This window comes from Neopsephotus bourkii, unplaced genomic scaffold (assembly GCF_033783945.1).
Source record: "Neopsephotus bourkii isolate Nb327-2 ecotype Australia unplaced genomic scaffold, CSIRO-AGI_Nbou_v1 NB_1120, whole genome shotgun sequence".
NCBI classification, from domain to species: domain Eukaryota; kingdom Metazoa; phylum Chordata; class Aves; order Psittaciformes; family Psittacidae; genus Neopsephotus; species Neopsephotus bourkii.
Window position 1 is genome coordinate 2,968,720 of NW_026901606.1, and position 23,081 is coordinate 2,991,800.

At 36.6% G+C, this 23,081-nt stretch overlaps 1 protein-coding gene across 12 annotated transcripts in view; it reads right to left on the reverse strand.

Moving 5' to 3' along the window:
- ERC2 (ELKS/RAB6-interacting/CAST family member 2) overlaps positions 1 to 23,081 on the reverse strand; it is a 490,267-nt gene that overhangs the window by 216,582 nt on the left and 250,604 nt on the right. For all 12 annotated transcript variants that reach the window (XR_009726824.1, XR_009726822.1, XR_009726820.1 and 9 more), the window contains one exon: positions 12,227 to 12,387. Coding sequence is in view for 3 of the 12 variants with exons in the window: in XM_061362415.1 (XP_061218399.1) it covers positions 12,227 to 12,387 (161 nt within the window). In the remaining 9 variants the exon portion in view is untranslated. The remainder of the gene's footprint in view (positions 1 to 12,226; positions 12,388 to 23,081) is intronic.

Below are 23,081 nucleotides of genomic sequence, written 5' to 3' on the forward strand. Positions count from 1 at the left end.
TCCTGTTCTTTAGCTGTTTTGTAATAATCTCTACTCTTCTGCTACTCAATTTCATACTAGCCACAACATCAGCTCCTGCTCCAAGTCTCACAGACACAAATTACTTGGGCAACATACAGGACTTTGCTTTACAGACCACATAGAAAACTAAAAAGGGTTTCTCAAGATAATCATGCAAGACCTGTATGAGGTTGCCCATCTCTCAAAAATACTCATAACATATCAAAACCATTAAAATCCCCTAAATAGTGATGAGAAAATTCCATAATTTGGAGGTTTTAGACTGAGGGGGGTTAAAAGATCAGATTGGTCTTCCTATTAACCACATTACTCCTTCCTTACCAGTCTCTGGGACACAGCTTGCAATAGCATGCAGACAGCTGAACATAACTACCAGGAAGTCCCTTCACTACTTCTCACTGATTAATACAATAAGGTTCGATGCCCATACCTGACTATGTTTTATCCAAATGTCTTACAGCCTACAGAAATAAGGCAGGATATAAAACAGTATTCTTATGGATGTAGATCTAAGAGGAATTAGAAATTCATTCAGTAACTTATATTCACAACCCACATAATATCAGGATTTGAAAGTATCTAGGTTAGCTTTGATCCTGTGTTGCACACAGATGACCTACCTATCCTACCTGGTATACTTTCAACATTTTCTCCTCAGTACCTATCTCTGTTTCCTCACCATAAGGAAAGCTCAGGGGGGACCGAAAAACAAAAGAACAAAGTAGTACTGACTGTCTCTGTTAGACCAATCTACATTTTCCCTCCCACTTAGAAGATGAGAATGCCGTAAACTACTCTTCAAAGAGTGCAAGATGCATTTGCTGGGAAGCAAAAAACAAGAATCCCTACTAACTAGAATCATTTTAGCAATATGGTGATCATCAGAGACCTGTGTGGCCTAATTTTGGTCAGAGTTGAATGCAATGAAGATAAACTACATGTTTGAGGTAGGAGTGGTTAGAAACTGGGAAGAGTTTAGCCACAAAAAAGTATTTTTACATGTCTAATCTGAGCCAGTAAATCACAGTTCCCCCCTTAGTATCTACATATTTACAAAACTAAAACTGGATGGGTTTTCAGAAATTCACTGTTAAATACTAGGAAAAAAATATACCAAGTCCTTCACTTTATATCTTTTATATTGTTTATATTTTTAAATGCTGTGTAATAAGCATAGTATTCCTATTGGGATTATACAAGCTCCTCTACAAAGGCAACATTTCTATATACCAACTACTGAAAAAAGCTTTCCACTAAAAATATCCTGCACAAGTTTGCACTGTCACAACGCTTTTGTCCCACCTTGAAAAGTTGATCTATTCAGTTGAAGCCACTTCACCCTAAGGAAGCAAGCCAAGGTGTCCTTTTAAGGTGATGTTTATCCTGAACACAACAGCTTGACTATAAGATGTAGCACAGGCTTACATAATGTACCTTCTTAAACCATGTAACTTCTTTTAAAAAGGTTTTGCTAAGATACCGTGGTACAAGGCACAACAGTCTGGACAGAGCCAAGTCTGTTCACAAGCAGAGCAAACTGAGATGAACTCATCCTAATTTCCACTGTCATCACATAACTCATTATCTGTCATGATCAGCAGCACAGCATTGAGAGGAAAGTGTTGTGCGTTAGAAATTCAGTGCCTTAGCACATTTTTGTGTGCTATGCCGTATTTTATCAATTATATTTGAAGAATTTGCTATTTACTACAGTATTTCCACACTCACACAGTTTACATAGTGTTAACAGTGATAACAATACATGGTTTTATTATTACCTTGTTTATTATAATGACAGCCAGTGAAGGACGGGAGCCTATTAAGGCTGGCACTGTGTTAATAAAGTATTGATCAGTCTTACGCTCTAAATAGCAACCTATATGTAGTGCAGTGGGAGGGCATAAACACCACCAGAACAAGCAGTGCTAAGTTCTTTTGTATTTAAAATATGAGTGTTACCCTCCCCAAAAGACAGAAACATTTTGATTCATTTCACGATAGAAATACAGGCCTCTATGATAATAAATTCTAACAGATGTCATTATATCAGTTAAAGAGAAAATCTTCCTTATGCCCTTCCAGTCAGAAAGGCGGCTTCACGAGCTCACACCTTACAAAGCATGAGAGAATGGACATTAGAAAGCATTAACAAACGCTCTTAGACATGAGAGAGCAAGACTTCGATCACATCTTGCGCCTTATTACACACACAAGAACCTAATCAGAGGAAAGAAAGCAATACAAACTTGTATTTATACTGTCACAGCACACAGAGTAGTAATTATTTCGCTGGGGGCATGGGAAGGAGAAGAAATGAGGAAGCACAAGAAGAAGACAGCAATGGATTTACTTCGTAGCACCTAAGGAGTAATGGAGAGGCAGAGAAAGCTGACCAAACCTTTCTCTTCTGTCACTGAGAAAGTTGTTCCTGTTTGCTTCTGACTCTGTTCTCTCCTAACTTTTTAAGGCCTTTTCCTTTTAACAGAAAACATCGTATACATTTCTAAGCACACTTTGTATTTTTATACAATAGTAAACAATAACCCAGTAATTTACTTACAATGATCCAAATCACTGATTTTTTTTGGTTCTCCATTTTCAAAGGTCTGAGTTTAAATTAAGTTCAGCATTATCCCACTGGGGAGAGCCTCAGCTCATAATTCCTACCATTGAATTGCATGTCCTGGGTCTCAAGTATGTAAGATTTGCCACTGGAAAAAGGAAAAAAAACCCTGACCCATCATATTTTGAGGTCTAAAATGCAGAAACATCTGCTAGAATCATATTCAGTTGGCTGAGGTTAGGAATATGGGAGCCTGGAGCTGATCAGTGCTGCCCTAGGTCAATAGGAATTACACTGAGAGGTTTCAGCAGACAAGGGCGTAATTCAGTCAGCTTTTAAAAAAATCCATGAAACAGAAGCCTAACTTTTTCTTTCTTTTTTTACTCTCAGCCTCCTACTCCTTCCTTTCTGTCGTTTGAGCCACTTGTTCTTTTGAGCATATTATCAGAGGTGGAGGCCTTCACATTCCCATGCCAGATGAACTTCAACACAAATGCCATCTTATTTCATCATTTTTACCATAACTAATTTTTTAGGTAATAAAAGCACTTACAGTTTTATCAAGATCAGTAATTACAGAGTACATTTCTTTAAACAATATTATTCTTCTGGTAAAATTATTTTATTGTTTATGTTTTTGTACATTAAAAAAATTAATTGTGCAATAGAAACCATATAAAGTGTGTTTAATACTGAATAGATAGCATATAAACTTCTTCTTCTTGATCTAAAAATTAAAAATTACCAAACTTCTCAGGAAGCTATATCAATCAAGATAAATCACAGATTAAACTGGTGTATTTTAAACCATAACACATTTAGAAATTAAAAGACAGAAAAGCATTTTAAAGAGGTCAATTTAAAGGAACAAAAAATGGAAACAGAAGAAAATGTAATGATTTTCAGTTGCCACTGCTTCTTTACCTTTTTTCTTTTAATTTCTTAACTTTTGAATTACAAAAGACTAGGATACTCTGCATCTCAAAGTCCTTCAAGCAGCTTGATATACCTGTAAACCTGAAGCACTTTTAATCCTGCTTGTCTTCTAAGTGGTTCAATCACTAGATAATGTCATGTTACCATCATATCTCACTCCTATAACCTGCACTTTAAAATAATCCTTTTGTCCCTTCTATCATCTTGTAAATCCACTTATACAGTATAGGGCAACAGAAGATGCAAAAGGCTACTCAAAGCACGGCCTTTAAACCTTCCAGAGTGTATTAGTTTATTTAATGTAACTGGTTCTCAAAATAGAAAAAATAAAATTAAAAATCATCTGATCATTCCCTGTGTGTGCTTCAGTGAAAGGGAGCAATTTGAGAGGAAAGAGCTAATACTTCAGAGAGAAAATCATTTAGGAACATAATTCAACAACAACAGGCAGAGTATAAAAAAGCAGCCATTTATGGACCTCTTGTCCATGAATTTGCCTAATCCCTTTCTGAACCAGCTGATGCCACTCTGCCTTCTGTCGAAGCAACTTCCAGAAGGTCACCAACCAACCAATCCATAAACCAACATTTCTCTCCCTTTCGAATCGATCACTGATTAACTTCAGCATGTGCCTGATATTCCTCATGCTGGGAGATCTGGCAAATAACAATTCTACCTTCAGTTTATGCCTTCCTTTGAGATTCTGCAAACTTCAAACATATCCTCCCCCTGCCTTCCCCTCCCCAGAGTGAAATGTCTTTAAGTCTCTCCCTCATAAAGCAGCTGCAGGATCCCCTTGATCTCTCTACCATTCAGGTTCCAGGGAAAGCACTTGACAAATAAAACCCCTAAGAAGTATTGTGGAATTTCCAACATAAAATGTTTGCTTGAGCACTGAATGATAGTTTTCTACTGAGGCAAGGTAGCTGAATGCCTAGAGACAATAATGACAACAAAATCAGAAAAACTGCACTACTAGGATGCAGAGTGGCAACTACCATCAAAGTCCCTTTCTGATGCCTCAAACCATATGGGTTATTCTTACAACTAGAAAGTCAAAAGCATAAAATTTCTAGTTTCTTGAGAACACAGCTCATTGAAACACATGATAATTACACCAAAATACCTATGAGATGAAGAAAACAAGCTGGTTAGAAAACAGACCCATGTTCTAGATAAGTATGCTTATTTATTATAACCAGAATATGCATTGTCTGGAATACACTGAACTCTTTCTGGTTGACCTTCAGACAATGCTTGTGTGCCATAAGAGCACTATTGCCATTCCATAACAGACAGAACACTGCCTTCCTGGGAGGGAAACACTTTTTAAAGGTTGCTGCTGCACCTCCCACTTTCTAAAGGGGACAGGCAACATGGGAGAGACTCCAGCTTCCTTTCCGTGGATACTCATATAAAAGCAGGCAAAACACAACCTCTTGTATCACATTTTGGAGCAATCCTGAACTGCTCTTACTTCCACCAGCAGGTGACAATCTATTCTGAAAGTAAATTATGTCCCTTAACAAGAACAAAAAAGAAATGACACACTTTCTTCCCATGCTGATGAAATTTCAAACATCATGAATCATATAAAATCAAAGTATACTAACATTTAGTCTGAACTTGAAGACTCTCAAGTGAATAGGAACTTGGTGGCAGTCATACACCTTTAAATAAAAGAAATGCTTGGCCAAGTAAACAGTTCACTCATTCTATTCTCACAGAGAGAAACATTTTATTGCTTTGTGCCCCTCTGTTGTTTACAAAAGAAAAACATCTTTTCATTTTAGTCAAGAAAGCTTCTGTTCCAGAGAACAAAGCCTTCATTTGGGTTTCTCTAATCTTTATGGTGTTTGCAAGTTGGTGTCAAAAATGTTAGTCAAGGCATGCTGTGTTACAGGTCTGTGGGGCGAAAGCAGTCACAAGAGACTTTCCACCCAAGTTAGAAGGAGACCACATTACCATTCTAACTACTTCCTATGGAAGTCACAGTTGTATCAACATCCTGCTGTTTTGTTTGTATTTAACTTGGGATATGACTCTCTACACTCTCAGCATGAATCCTACAATTAAATAGAAGCAGTCCACAGGTTACTAAAAAACAGTCCAGTGTTCTACATTTGAAATGGTACAATTTTTGAGACAATCAACTTGCTATCCATTCACTGAGCATGTTTATAATATACATTACCACAGCTGAAACAAGTCAAAATAATCCCTCCAGTAACATTTTAAAAAACAGTAAAACTGCTTTCTGAAAATTATCTTTTTTTCCACAGCAATGTACACACAGTTATCAAAAAATATGTTTAAGAAACCACACGGGACAAATTATCATAGCATTTTTCTCCTCAAAATACAGGCTGCATTAGAGCTAACAAAGTAGAAAAAAAGTATTTTAAAATTCTACTTTCAAAATAATACCTTATTAGTAGTCTAACAAATCTGACCCCAGTGTATTTGCTTAAACTTCGAAGAGTATCTTTTAGTGTCATGTATCCACTATTACTTAGCCTAGAACTATCCCCAGGGCAGGTGCTGGCTCTTTTTAGAATATACTAGTGTTTAAAAAAACCCCATAAACTAAGCATCCTTGCCCACACCTTTTACTTAAACACCTCAGTTTCCAGTGTAGGCAGCATGAACAGTTATCTCTTTTCTTGCTTTCCTTTCTGAAAAGAAGGGGTGGGGGGGAAGCACTGCCTCCCTATAACACAGAAAGCAGACAGTGTCTATAGGGAAGCTACGATTTTAAGTGGTTTTAAAGAGTGAGTTCCAAGGAATTTCAAAGAGTAGTTGTCAACTTAGATCACCCTGCCAGTTTCTCCTACCTTCCTATATTGCTTTTCCTCATCCTTGCTGCTGTATGGAAGAACCACAGAAAGGAAATCAACTTCATGACTACAAGTAGAGTACCTACAATGTCATCAGGTATTTTCCTGATCAATGAGTGTCACGCTTCTGGCCTGTGTGTGCACTGAACAGGTGTGTTGCATACATAATTACTCTGAAATGTTCCAGGTGCACTGGATTTACTAGTCACCGAGATTTCAGATGCACTTTTGACCATGGCTGTACCCACAGTGATGAGGAAGAAATCACTATCCTATTGCGGTGGAGTATTCAGGATATAAATAAAGGAAAATACGTTCAGTTGCTCTCCCTTTCCCTCCCCAGAAGGGAGGTGATGTTTCTGAGATGGTGATAGATGGAATTAGTAATAGGAGAATGTAAGGCAGGGACATGAGCTGATTTGTCCAGGTGCTGGAAACATGTCTAGATTCTCTAGACATCCAACAGCCCTTGTCAGAGCTGCAGCTCCTGCTGAGCTGCTACACAGATGTGAAATCCCCAACTTCTACTCCAGTAAAATTTATAGATGGAAAAAAAGGGTATGTCTGCAGAACCAGATGAATGGTAAACTTTCTTATACTTCTGCCACTAGTACTTCATAAAGCATTCTGACTTCCCTACAAACTCTGACTCTCTAGTTTTACATCTTACATAGTCTTCCCCTTTAGATTGTGATCCCTGACTTCCAAATCCGTTCAAAGACTCTTTTCATCCCTACAGTATCCTCAAAAGTCCACTTGAAGCCATTTGTATGCTATCTGTACTTGAATTTCCTGCATTAAAAGGAAGGAGGGCACCAGCAAGACAAGACACATTCTCTCTGCTGCAAGAGGACAAGCTTCCAGCTTACACTATGAAGCTTCTTATTTATTCTCTGTGGAACCAAGCAGACCCAGACCATGGTCTTGCACCCAAGGCTGGCATCTAGTGGCAAATACAAGTGTCCCCTCCTGTCTGGAATTGCTGAACCACTAACTTGGTGTAAGTGCAGTATGTGTTGAGCACTTCTGCAGAGTGGCAGCTGCTGGGACAGACTGCTTGGTGAAAAAAACACTTTATCCCTTTCTTCCCACAAATATTTCATCCTTGACTATATACAGGTGCTGTTAAATGAATAAAGTAAACATACTGAAAAACAGAGATAAGCAATATTCATTTATTATTTTCAGTGAAAAAAATGGTAGATGTTCTTAAAGGAAGTGATGCTTAATATTATACTGTCACTGTAACAACATTTACTGCAAAATCTAATTTTAAAAGCCTTTTTTTTTTTTGGACAGCAGAGCAATGTTCTATTTTGGTTATTGAATGAAAGGACTGGTAGCTGGTTATTTTATTAGGAGATCTTTAATGCTTCATTACTGAAGTAATCTGATTTATTCCACATAAGGGAAAATATATATTCTTCTGGAAATTTGTAGTAAATTTCAGGGAAAAGTCACTTCCAACAAAACTGATTTAGCAATACCCACAGGTGATGGCATGAACTCTATCAAAGGCAAGGAAATTGCCTTTCAAACTCTTGGCAAGAATTTCCTTCAGGATACATTGAAAGCTTCAGAGCACTGAGTGTACTGAGCTGACTGCTAAAGGAAACAGTAATTAACAGCTGGATCTCAAAAATTAAGAATTCACAGATCTTCAAGTCAAAACATGAAGTTCATTCTGTCTGGGGATTAATCTCATGGTCACCCATTTCTAAGTACAGAGTTTGAGACAGCTAACTAAGTCACTGAAAGATCATCAAATTAATGCAAAACCACAGTGAAATAATTTTATTTTTAAAGAATCTTGTATTTAAATATATTTCTAAGGAGAGTAAACACCACAGTAAGTTAATTTAAGGACTTTTAACCAAGAAAACCCTAAGTTTTGATAAGAAGGTTTAGGGGCGTTCAGGGGAGATGGTGGTTTTATTGTTTGTTTTTAACTTCAGTGGTTGCAGCTTGAAGATTACATGTATAAAATTTACAAGTTGAACTAACAAACAGGGTGATAATAATTTTTATATCTTTTCCCTCACATGCCATTAGACTTTCTTTTATGACTATTGGCTCTCCACGTCAAACTTCATATCTTTCAAAGGGAAAATAACCATTTCTAAAAAGATGATCTATCCCACAGAGTAAAATCTACTTTCCACAAAGATAGGCATTTATTTCACATACGTATATGCAGCAATTTTAATATTATATAAATAGCCATTTGTCTATCTATACAGCTATCTAATTTTGTTACAAGCAGGTTTATGAGTTTTGGAAGGAAAGGACATCTGTATGAAAGCATTGTGGACGGCTTGTGGTCATGAAAGTATGCTCCACAAATATGACATTTATGAAACATCTGAAAAAACCTCCACCACATCACAGCACAGAAACTTCTCCTACCCTCAAGCTCTTCATGTTACAAAATGAATAAGCTTTTCTAGGCAAACCTTGTGAAGGTCTCAGTAAGCTGTGCTCCTTCCTGTGCACTCGCAGAAACAAAAACAATGTCTGGAAAAAGTAGCCCTGATATATATTTTTACCTACCAATTTTTAAGTTCAGGCCAACTGAAACATTTCTATGGATGATAAATAAATTCCTTAAAACACCAACATTTGGTCACACTACGCAATAGACATTTTTAAAGCCAGCACTTACTAAAGAATAAAAAGTGCACTGATTTTTTTTGTTGTTGTTCTCAGAGATATAAAGAGCTCAAAGCATTAAGACAATTAGCCAAAATGATGGATTTGAACACATGCTGCATTTTACTGTTAACATGTATGCGTAACTTCCATTAATGTCAGTATGAGTTATGTGTGCACTGCTAAAATAATATAACCATAACAAAAATATTTCCTCCAGAACTAATATAGTAATATTTTTAATAGACATTTTGAGAAAAAAAAAACAACCAACAAACAAACACATATTTAGAAAGTAATACACAAATACAAATCATTTTCCAAATTTAAATCTTTGGAATTGTTTATAATAGCTCTTATTTTTTCACATGTTGGCATTAAGCTAAGAATAACTTTATGTTTATCTCCTTCCATCAAACTACCTTTCATTTAATGGGCACTCCTCTAGCTTCCAGTTCAAAAAGACCAACCAGATAATGAACAAGATTCAACTTCTATGCATTTTTACTCTAAACTTCCTTAAATAACTGGATGTATACAGGAACATGTAATGACAACTGAAGAAGTTATCTAAAACTGACAACTGATTGTAGCCAGTATATTAAGATGGATCTTCACAATGTCAGCCAGATGGGCCTAGTATGCAGAGTTATGTTTGGAACTTGAATGTAATATAAGCATAGGAAATCATCATGAATTTTCTTAAACACACAGTTCATGCCTATTTAACTGAGAGCTAGCAGCCAAAAACTGTAATCACTCAACATTAAATTTTAAAAATGATAAATAGAAGTTACAGTCAATGCTGCCAATTAATAAATTATCTTAAAATAGCCAAGACATATTCTTTTAGTATATTACTACAACACAGAATTATCATTATTTTGTCCATGGACAGCTGGGTCTTGCTTCTGCAATCTGGTTTTGAGAATGCTTTATTCATGAGAAAAAATTAAATGTAATGCCATATTTAGTACACTCTGTGGTAACGCAGCAGTTTTATAAAGTTTGTTTGTCATATATCTATTTCAGTTAACAATTTCAAAAATTAAACTATTGCAATGAAATACACGAATTATTTCTAAAAGACATTTATTACTAGAAAAATAGAATCACAGCATGGTTTGGGTTACAGACATTAAAGCTCATCCACTTCCAACACCTCTGCCACAGGCAGGGACACCTTTCACTAGACCAGGTTACTCCAAGCCCCGTCCAACCTGGTCTTGAACACTGCCAGGGATGGGGTATCCACAACTAATCTGAGCAGTCTGTGCCAGTGCACCCCATCACACCACAGGGGAAGAAGAACATCTCCCTAATGTCTAATCTAAATCTCCCTTTTGTCAGTTTAAAGCAATTCCCTCTTGTCCTGTCACAAGGTGCCCTTGTAAAAATCCCTCCTCTAGAATTCTTATCAGCCCCTTGAGGTACTGGAAGGGTACTCTTAAGTTCTCTCCAGAGCCTGCTCTTCTGCAGGCTGAACAAGCCTAGCTCTCTCAGCCTGTCTTCACAGAAAAGGTGCTCCAGAAAAGTAAAAGCAAAAAACCAAACAAAAGCAAACCACAAAAAGAAACAACCAACCAACAAACCACACCCCTAAAAAAACCCAAAAATACAAAATAAAAAAAAAAAAAACAAACCCAAAACACCCCCCATAAGCCAACATACATTTAACTAGAAATCTTTACTAACTTCATTTTTTATATCCTAATTGAAAATTTTCTTCTGATTTTTACTGTTTTACGTTAAAAGTTTATACTGTAAAAGCACAGTATATATCTCTTTAAAAATTTCAAACTATTTCTATCTTGGACCACTGATACTGGGGTCTTTCACCATAGTATCATCACCCTTTATTTATAAAATGGAACAGCTTTTATCGAAAGTCAAATTTCACCATTTTTTGCCAAAATCCCTTCTCTGACTGAAGATACATGCCTTTCAGAGCTTTTCTGTGAGGTTCTGTGTACCCAACCAAAAAAAATAAAAATCACAGGAAGAGAATTAAAGATACTGCTTCTTTTTCCCTATGTTGATCAATAATTGGCAATTATAATCAAAAATGAAAACCAAATATTACCATTTGGACAAAAAACAAGTATGCACTCAAAGAAACAAACCAAAGCATTATACAGAAAAGATGACTCCATGAAATATACTGGCAATGAGCATCACAGGTGTATTAATATGCACATATAAAAGAAAATCAGAAAACCTAAAAAGAAAAAAGAAGTATCTATTGTAGAAGGTAATACCACATGCTACCCTAATTCATATGTGCTTCTATTTATTTATTTTTTCATAGACATAGACCTCATTAAAGTCAAAGCAGAAGTTCTTTTGTTCTCACTAGAAACATTTGTGCTTACATGACAGTATTACATGGCAGCCATTGTTAAAACCTAACTTTATAAAATTCTAGTATGTATATGTCTCCATTTCCAATCTGTCTTATTTACAGCAACTTTATTAAAACCATTTTTTCTGATTATTTAACTTCCTTTTATATTAAAGAATATCTACAATTTAACTGAAGTTATACATGGCTTAAGTGCTTGGGGTTTATTCTTCCCTCCCTCAATAAAACAGTTTCAAAATTACAACTGTGAATTTTCTTTGTTGAATGTTAACTACACACCGGCCTAGCCAAGTCACAACAGGTTCACTCTTTTTTGCAGATTTTAATGATCATGTCAGAGCTTTAACATCCCATAATTACAGATATTTACCTTTATTGTGGGTAGGAGGTTAGATTTAAATTATAGGTCTACCCTCCTTCTTCATTCTGTACTGTATGCAAATAGGTTTTTGGTGGTTTGGGGATTTTTACAAATTCAATGCAATAAACTTTGCACCATCCATATAAAGTTAATAAACTCTTTACATGAATTTGGTACTAACAGAAATTCCAACATCGAATTCCCACTGTAGATGGGGCTTTAGAATCTCAACTTCTCATGGAAGTCATATTGTGCTGGTATTTTATCTGCATGTAACAAAGGAAAGCTTTCAAAGAAATTCTTCTCATGTCAATTGTTTAGTACTTCTGAAATGAAGACTTTCCATATGAATTTAACACTCAGAACAACTAGAAGTCCTTAGATTCAGATAAATATATAACAAAACAAAAAAACCCAGGAAAAAAACAACACCCTTCTCATAGCAAAAAAGCAGTAATTTTAATTTTTCTAGAAATCAGATAAATCAATGTACTTACTTCATTTCTAAAATTTCTTCAAGCTGTTTTCTTCGCTCTATTCTCAGGTTAGCCAGATGTGCTTCTTTTTCAGCCAAAGACTGCTGTGTTGAGGCAAGACGTGCTTTGGTAGAATCTAATTCTTGTCTAGTCTTTTCAAGTGCATTCATCAGCTCTTCTACCTAAGAGAGAGAACTTTACAATAAGTAAGTCTCAAATCTATATAGATACGGGAAAAAAAATAAACAAAACTACATAAAAGGAACTATGGTAAACAGCTATTCAAATCTATTCCTGTCTTAACTGTTTTAAAAATGAACAAAAGTAGTATTTTAAATACCAAAAAATCTTAATGTTCCCAGGAATCCACTGAGTAACAAGCAGCATTCATACAAAACAGAACTAATACAGATCACCAGAAATCCATTTAACCTGGGCCACTGCCACATACAGACATAGCTTACAAATATTTTCTACACCATTTATATTATTTAAATCCAGGGTAGTGGGAACTCAGCATAATAGCAATTTCAGAAATTCTAGAAGCATATATAGGTATTTCTTTTAATATAAAACTGGTTATGGCAATCAGTGTATTTTTCATCAAAAAACAGACACCCTTTTGTGCAGAACAGGTTGCTCAGGGAAGCTGTAGGCTCTCCAGTCTTTGGGTATCAGATCTTGACTGAATGAAGCCTTGAGAATCAGATTCAACTTCAAAGTTACTCCTGTTCGAAGTAGGGGTTTCAACCACATTGCCTCTAGTGCTCCCTTGTAACCCCAATCATTCTAGGATTCTGAACTTTAAATGTTTGTTAACTGCTCTAGTAACAACCGAGTTACTTTCCTCATTACAACTGTGAGAATCTCTGAACTCTGAAATGTAGGAAAGTGTGGGTAACCCTACTCTTTAATTAGCACTGGTAAATGCCAGCTGGATGTAGAATAAATGGCTTAACTCCAGGAACTCAGGCAACCTCCATCTTTTCAGAAAACAGAATTCAGAAGAAAAAAAAGATAAGTGTATGATATGGTCTATCACATTCTTTAGAGAACACACTAAAGAATGGAGACTACATAATGACACCTGCCTGGCAGCAGCAAATTTACTTGGGGGATCAATCATTATAGTTGCAGAACTAGACAGTCATAAATAGTCTCTGGTAACCAGAACACCAGTACAATTTCCCTCTATTCAAATGATGCAGTTTACATTAAGAGCTGCAAGTGAGCAACAGATACACTCTGGATTTTTATGAGATATAATGATTCAAATAATGGATGTCCTATTTCCTGTATTTTCTTTCTCACCTCTTTTGTCCAAATATTAACATCTTATAAATTAGTGAACACTTCAGGAAGAATATGTGAATAAAATGTAATGGAAAAGAGGATATATTCCAGTTGTTCATGTCATGCAAGCCATTTGAAAGTGTTCACTTTTGCTGGCGTATTGAAAAGTCTAAAAATAGCCTACTGTGGCTATCAGTGAATATCAGTGTGGCTACAGAGAAAATAAGATGCTTGCTCCAAATTTCATGCAATTTTTTGTTTCTTGTTACCTAAATCCTAATGGCATGCAATCAGTGTTTACAAACCACATTATTTTTGCCTCAATTTGAAAACACATTGCCTCCTATATAACAGATTCAATATAGCAAAATTAATAATGCAGTCTTCATCAAATTATGAGTACTCACACCCTGTTGGAAAATTATATATTGATTAATTACCTCTTCTGCACCAGCTGCACCTGCATCTTTATAAATATTCTCATAAGATAAATGGAATGTAAGAACACATCTGATACCCTTCGTGTGTAAGAAGCTGTATTTCATGAATGCAGAATCAGAATTACCAATAGCATTGAAACTACTGATGGTCAACCTTCCACCCAGAAAGTAAAACCAGCGTAATACTGATATAAGTGAAACAGCAAGGAGTGAAAATGATGCAGTAGAGTCAGTGCAGGTGCAAGATTCCACTAAAACAAACCATGAAAGATGAAGGCTTTAGGTATCTTTGCAAAAGGACTACCTAGTGAACTTTCACAGCAGAAGCAGCAAAGAGAAAATATACTTGAGGAAAATAAATAAAAAAGCTGGATTTGCATTTAAATCGGGGGAGGGGTTATAAAAAAAAAAGCCCCCCAAAAATGCATACAGAGAGAGATCAAATTTCTTTAAAAATATACTTAATTTCTAATACAACACAAGAGACTTCATTTTCTGTTTTAGCACAAGAACACAAACCTATGCTGTCTCCAAAAAGGACAAGGCTCAACTACTAAACCATAATATGACATTTCTACCTGTTTTCTTGGGTTATTTCTCAGGCTCATCCTTGTGTTTTTTAAAAACTGCTTATAGCTGCTGCTGAGCCTCCAGCCCGCTGGTTAACTCCAGGCTACAGACATTAATGGAAACAGCAGTAAGTTTTCAAGACTGCAAAGTCATTCATTCATAAAGACTCTTGCTTTGAGACGGCATCTTTAAACACCCAGTCACTCCGCACGTACAGATTTGTTTGGCAGATGAGAACGCAGGAAGGCAGAATAATAGCACTTCCATATCTTTAGTATCATTGCACTCCTTTTCCTACAGGTTCAGCTGAATTTAGTACCCAGCCTGCTGACTGACTTGAATACTCACCTAAGTTCTGATATATCACATCAGTTACATTTTAAAACATTTCAGGGAATTAAAAACTTGTGGAAAACAAAGCTGTGGATTTGTTAATGTATATTAATAACATATTCTTGTGTTACCAGACAAAAGAGATCAAAGTTTAAAGGAGAGGAAAAAAAAACTTTAAAATTTTAAATATGAAAACTTTCTCAAACCACAAATCGTTAACACGTGTAGACTTGAAAGTTATACTTTCATTTACACTTTCAACCCAATATTTGCCAGCTAGTTCTTCCTTCACTTTTTGAATATGACCCAAGTTCAGAGTTGTATGTTTTCCTAGTTAACTGTCTCATCAGCACCTACAGCAGCATTCACACATACGAGCATGTGCAGAAGAAACTGATTCATATTTTTCTTTAACTCAACTGCTATCCAATGTGAATGTGTGAATGCTGATGGTGCACACACAATCATCTTTGCATGTTTATTATACAACTGTAGAAGATACATTACAATGGAAAATGAACTTTAAACACTGAAGGCAGTATTATCGAGATAGAAAAGTTGGGGTGGAGGGGAACATTGTAAACATACACCAAATTCTTAATGTAAGCACACGTTCTCATCTTTGATATTAGAATTAAAACGATAGCTGAAAGGAAGGGTTAATGTCAGTTTACTACCTCTCAGCCTTAATGTAAGAAATGGGAATAAATTGAGTAGCTAGTGACAGATTTTAGCTTTCTGACCTATGGCAAATGCTCCCTTTTGCTGCATTTAGGAGCACATACTCTTCTGATCATTACGAAGGGTCAAGATGAAGTTTGTATTCATGACCCTATCTGTTACCTGTGCTCATACACCCGTTTGCATCCCAAACCGAAGCACCTGTGCTATGTAATTATCACAGATGCCGCCTTAGCCCCGTTATTCACACAGGCAGGTCTCTCACAGTAACCCCGTTGATCAAGAACACGCTCTAAGGTCCGGCAGGGGCCTCCGTGCATCCCCCATCTCCCACCCCCCCCGCCCAGTGCGGCTCCTGCCCTGCAGCGCCACCTGCTGGGAAGGCAGGTGACGTCCCCCAGCTCCTGACCCAGCACGGCAGATCTGCTCATTTTCTCCCCGTTATCTCTATTAGGCGAAGTAACCTCTAATCAAAAACTCTGCCATTTATACAGCAGCTAAAGAATTAATAAGGATTCATGTTTTGAAAGAATTTACTCTGAGAACCTCTTTGAATACAAAGTTCTTTGCTACTACGCACTCTATGCCCCCAGTACATTATTAACTGGGGTGTTTTTTCCACTTTGAAAGACAACGGCCTCATTTTATCTTTGGATTTTCTAATAGAAATCCCTTTTTTATATATACTTGCAGAAAGTCTAACCAACCGCAGCACTTCAAGGACTTTATTAAAATCACTGCTAGAATTAAGTTTACATCTTAGAATGGCAGAAACCCAGCATATTCTTATAATTCTTCCTCAGTTTTGAGTCTATCTTAAATGAGCACTTCCTACTTCTTCTGCAGCCTCACATTTTCAAGTCCTATCAGCAACGTTTCACACCAAGATAAGAAAAGAAAAAGAAATGAATGTGGCTGAAGTATACATCTGTGTTACCAGATTCTGCAAATTAAAGAAGGTTAGAGTTCAAATGAATGACAGTTTATTAAAAATGCCCTGGAGCATTCTTAATTCCAGATTGGATTCGGCTCAGCACAACTCATGCTAACATAATACTGTTCCAGTTTGTGGGAATAAGGAGGGGGAGGGACAACTGCATGTTTTCTCAGGTCAAGTATAATATATTTCTGCAGGATGACGAAGAGCTGGCAACTTGCCAGCAGTCAAGGTTAGTATTATTAGTACTACTATCTTAAAGGGTTGGCATTTCATTTTAGCAGCGATATTGGTGACAAATGCAAGAGTTTTGGATCTCTCTAACTGACTTTTTCAAGTATCAGTAGCTATACAAAAACTCCCTAGGTTTTTTTTAATTTAAAAACTTATCTTCTGTGAGTACACAGAGATCACTTATGAGCTGTACATAATAAAGTGAAATGAATTCTACTGTTTACTTATCAATTCTTCACTGCTCTTTAATACAAGAATATTAACCATTAGAGATAATTTAAATTTAAAAAAAAATTCACAATTACATTTTTCCAGTTCAGGTTTATATGAGCTGAATTTTAGCAATAAGTCATGACTCAGTGTAAAAATCCATCCAGTGGTGGTTTGGCTGGGTTTGGGTTTTTTTTCCATTTGCCAAGAAAATGCTTTTCATTTCCTTTTTTTTTGTCAAGTTACACTATGTAAATTTCAGTTATCTCCAGTTCTGTGAAGATTAATAAAAACTATTTTTGGTTATTTTTTTTTCCTGTGATTAAGCATGAAATTGTCTCTGTGGCTTTACTATTTCTTCTGTCACTGGACTAAAAAGACATAGATAACACATTCACAGAGATGAGGGAAAACAGGTAATAGCCTGGATTTGTACACACAAATATCCACTTACCAGCTCTTCGCACTCACAGGCTGGAGACTTCAGCTTTTCACACTAATGGATTGCCTATGCTTTGCACACTGAAGGACGAATGCCAGACATCCCAAGAACCTGCACCAGTCAGTGGCTTTTCCCCATGCAGAGAACCACTCTATCTCATGACTAATTCAATTACACACTTACAGGAGGTCCAACACAAGTCATGTGGACCTACTGCTCCTAAAACTGCCTACACTGTCCTACACTATGATTGCAAATACCCTGTTTCTTTATGTTTCTGATGGGAATTTCTCCAGTGTACAACTGTCTAAACAGTTTTGCTACAAAGGTGTTTTTCACACAAGCAAACACACTTAGCAAAGTGTCACACTGAGCTTTGCAAGACATTGAAATAAACTCTTTGTCACTGCCCCCTCCATGCTCTTCCCATCCCATTTGTCATCCATAGCCAAATTCCTCACCTCTGACTTCTTCCTTCACAGCTTTTAAACCCCGGAAACAGGTCTAACAAAACCAGTAGTTATGGAGGCTGATATTCTTGAGCCTTTACAAAGAAATCAGACACATGCTGTCTCTCACGATTTTGGATATTGTCAAAGAAGAAAAAAGTAACCACACTCTAGAAGGTATATAAGTTTTCAAAGAAACATCCTAAGTGAAGGACATCACAGAAAATTAAGCGGAACATTTACAAAATCCAGGATAACGGCTAATTTTCAACTTGGCATTGTTTTGGTGTGTTTTTTTTTAAATCACAACAGACCAGGCAAGTAGGGCCCAGCGATATCAAGTAGCAATGCAGTGGTAGTATAACATCAATTACCAGTAGCACTGAAATAGCAATCCTCATGAAATAGCTCACCATCTCCATAGGAACACAACAGCACAATTATCAAATGGGATGTCATGCTCCATAATTTGAAATCTGAAACCTTGTTGAGATTGCTTTATTACATAAAGTAGGATTTAAAGTATTTTAAGCCTCTTGTGAAACACAAGTAGCCTCCAGTTACAGTATCCTCAATTATTTTCAACTAGCAAGCACTGTACAAAACCCCAGTGTTAAACTGTGAGCGTGAACTCCTACAAAACCAAAAAGGATGGGCAAAATAGTAGAATGCTCCTTGCAAACAGAGCTGAAATGTTCTGCCCCAAATGAAAACCTTTTCATTAGCAGCAAAACACAGTTATATGATGGAGTAATTAACATCAATTCTGATTTTGCAATGCCTATATAATTTATAAAATTAGAAAAAACACTTCAGACCATGTCAACAAAGATAAGGTATTAAAAGTGTTGCAAGAATCAGTCAACTATGTTCTTTGTCCAAGGTAAAGTTCATACTGACAAGGTCTGACTTATGGTCAGTCCCATTCAATTCTAACTGAATGTCATCCAGACATACACTACAATGAAAAGAAGACCAAGCACCTGAACAATCGTGCAATTCCACTTTTCACCAAAAAAAAAAGCAGCATCTTTTCAACTTTCTTATCTAGTTTGAAAATTATTTCATTGACACATCTTATTAGTTGTCTCTCCTTTTCCATTAAGCTTCATGTTAGCAAGTCCACAATTGATTTAAATGCCTGGTGTCTCAGTTCTGCAGTAACTTGCCTGATACTGTGCAAACCTAATTACAAAAGTAGCATTAAAGGTGTTTTGTAGTTGTGCAAATGAAAGCACATTTAGATATAGTATGTAGATAAATTACAGAGCTCAGCCTAATGTTTTCAGAATAATTAAAAAAAAAAGTCCTTGAAATAGCTATTGAACATATGTTGATTTCAGTAGGATACTCAATTGTCCTACAGGATATTGTATCTGGAAGAGAACTCTTACAGACTGAAAACAATTACGCTGTGTGATTTCAGTGTTGAGTCTTTTTAGATAAACCATGCAAGTAAAGCAGAGCAACTCTTTAGCTGGTGTTAAAGTACAGCGCTGTCAAACTGGCCTCTCTGGTTAATGTCAATAGCACTGCGTATAAAAGGTGACTAAAGTGTGTACAAATGTTGATCTTTGGAGAAGGCATGCCTAGAATCATACACACATCTACTATTTCATCCACCAGGTCAGCTTCAGGGAGAGAGGGCAAATTGAGAGTTTTCTTGCCAAAAGTTGATTCTTAACACACTTGTTAGGTTACACAGCACAAAGCTACTTCCCCACTGCTTTTAATCCATAATCCCAATATATTAAAGTTAGAAATTCTCCCTTAGAATATTTCTAAAGGCAGCAGTGATTCACATGGTATGTGCAAAGTCTTACTGTAAACAGGCAATTTATGTACGTAAGAGTTTGTCCACACACTACAATGTGTTTATGTATTGTGAAGTAGCAAGTCAGATTTATTAAAGTGAAAATGCTATTGTATGACAATACCTGAATAGTTTTATGTGGTAAATCTCAGAAAATACAGCTTCCTACCTAATTTTGCTGCAAGCTAAATAATACTAATAAGCATCAAGATAAATAGAGATCCATGAAACTGGTGACATGGTATAGCTTCTGCACCAAAGATATGATAGCACCTTTAGCATTGTGACTTTTAACATCATGTTCACGTGAGTACTAAATGCATCTGCACTGTGCTCTTAGTGCAGATAATCTTTCCCTGCTTGCTTAATTCTACAGCATTTTTACTATACAATTATTTAGGCAGTATTTCAGTGGCTTGGCACTAAAGTTACAGTGCCATGGACATGCTACATGCTTAAAACCTAAAATTAACTCCTATAATATATAATGCAATATCAGCTACATAAAAAACGTTAAGAAAAGTCATGTATGTCTGTACATTAAAGAGCCAAATTCTAGCCATGGCACACGCATTTGCAAATAACTCTTATCAAGAAAGATTTTAATATTTGGCATAGCAAATGGTAGTTACCTCCTTACTGAAATTTATCTAGAGCCAGGGAAGTACAGAACACATGGATCAGGACTACAAACAGTTGACTAAGTCAATCGTTTCAGACATGGTACGAAGATATGCAACACAAGTTTACCAATATGTGCCCTGTCTTTATAGGTCAAATAAGCTGCACTTAAACCCTAAAAATAAAGGTTACAAATATTGTGTCCTTTCCAGTACTTTTCTGGGGAAAGTTTCTTAGAAGGAAATCTTTCTTACTAAAAATAAATAAATAAATAAATACAACAATGCTGCTTTGGAGGATCACTTCAGGAAGAGATCAGTCAATAGGAACAGAACTGAAGTGCTTATGAGTCTGTCCAGAATAGCATAGCCCATAGGACAGTCAGGGAGGCCTGAGGGGGACAACAAAATGTCTGACAACTGGACTCCATTATTAACACATGATAAGCTAGGAATGATCACACGATGGAGCAAAAATATAGACTCAGAATTTGTCAGCAGGAATTTCTTCATGAAGGCAGTTTAAAATCAGCATGTCAAATTTTCAGAGCGCTAAATAGAAATCTTGCTCAAATAGTAGCTCCCTGTTCATGAAACTGCCCCCACAGCTACTACACAGTAATAAGCTTTCTGGATAAATCAGTCACAGATCACAGTGCCTCCCCTCAATCAACACGCTAGAGAGAAATTCCCTGCGGGAGGAAGAAGCAGGGCTGGAGAAGCAGGATGTCAAAATGAACTCAACAACAGGCTCAGGAAATACTTCTTGTGCAAAGAGGGAGCCAGATGTGAGGGTGCTTGCACAGCCAGTTCCCTGTGAAAGCAGGGCTGCTGGCACTTAGCAAAAGCCAAGAAGGCAGTAACAGAGCCCATCGATGCCTCCACGATGCTGCAGGCACACTAGCTCAGGAGGAAACTATGCAGCAGCTAAACAGACCCTTACACGTACTTGCATAGACAGCATGCAGTGCTGCAGAGCAAAGCTGCAAAGAGACAGAATGTGCAGAATTCTACACACAGGGAGTATGTAGAAAAGAAACTTCGTGGGAATGACTCACTGTGATTACAGAGGTGGGAGAAGAAAATAAGGTGGGGAAGAGAACACTGACAAGGTAGGAAGATAGCCAAAGAAATACTGTTCTGAAACTGAAAATCTTTCCTCAACAACTGTCTGAAGGAAGGTAGAGGAAGTAAAGAGACTTTCTATCAATGGCTTTACTCCAGGTTAGCTCCTGAAAAACAGATCTCCATCTCTTTCTGAAGGGCAATAGCAGTTAACAATAAATTAAAACATTGTTGGAAAAAACAAAGATGCTGTATCACACAACTTGCTCTTTTCCAAGCAACAAAACCACATTGTCTGTCACTGAACCAAAACAGGGTTTAGCAGGGATGCCCAGATGAAGAAAAAAGAGTTATCACTTAACCTATTGCCTCACCTACAAAGAAAACAAAGTTTTTAATTGTCACATCTGTTTGTGACAGTTCAGCCCAAGTATAAAAATGCAAATACTGTAATTCAAAGTTCCAGCACCTAGACTTTTTGTTTGCCTCCCCTCATGCAGTTAGTGATACACCAGACAAAATATGCATTTCGTAATGCATTTCTACTGAGTTTTGTTTCACTAGACTGAAAAGAGGAAGGAAGGAAAGACTGTAATATTTATACCCCTATTCAGCTTATCACTATACAATTTCAGAGTACTTACATCATCCCAACATCTACCAAGTGAAAAAAGAGCAATAGAAAAAGGCAATAGAAAACAGTGCTTAGGTCTATTCTGTGAATTCAGTTGCTTCTTCCCTTTTGAAACTGTCCCCAAGTACTTCCCCACTCTGACATTCAGTTTTCTAGGTCTGTTCTAGTCCCTTTTGGCTACTGGCAGAATAAATATCACGGAGCTGCCTCTTTAGCAAGCTCACAGAATTTGCTGAACCAACTCTCCCTCTTCCACTTCATCTTTTCAACTGGCTGGTCCACTGAAACATTTCCCTGTATTATTCTTCTTCAGTTCCATATTCTGGTCAATAGTCACTTCACTAAATGTTTTTGTCTTTTTGTCTTCTCAGCTCAAAGATGTGACAGTTAAAATACTCAGATCTTCCTTACAGAAGTTAACAGATTTCTCAACTATTACCAAGTAGTTACTGCTCAGCCTTTTTGTGGGTTATATACTCAACAACTGGCATATGGCAGCTTTTCTCATTTAGTGATTACAAGCAGTTCTTGCCATCTGCTAGAATAAATATTGAAGAACAGCAGCTGTCAATATTTAGATAAGAGCTTTCATGCTTCCTAAACTGCACTTCATATTACAACAGGAATCCATATGAAAGGCAGCCACATTAGATACAGGAATTCCATTTACAGGTAGTATAAAGAAAATTTCTGCAGAGATAAAGTAAAAGTCAGTTTCAAATAAGAAACCTAGGACAAACTGCACTTACAAGCCTCAGCATGAACTGGGCAACCATAATTGCTCTATGAAATTTACTGAAGATTTTACTGTTGTAACTGTCCTTGTATGAACACTATTTAGATACCAAAGCAATGGGCACTTATATAAAAGCCTAAGTTTTATACAACTATAAGTATTTTTCTATGCAAAATTCATTAGCAGTTTGATAAGAACAATAATATTTCTCAACAGAAGAAAAAGGAAAAAAGCATTAACAGAATCTTTAACTAACACAAGCTGCCATTTATGCCTCAGCTAAAAGTTCAGCTTCCTTCTTAGTCTCTCCAGTCTCTCCCTGAATGAGGTATCACAGGAGGGTTTAAACAGAAAAAATGCAGATTTACAATTTGATACACTCTTTCTCAAGGCAAAACATATGAGCATTAAGAAGACAA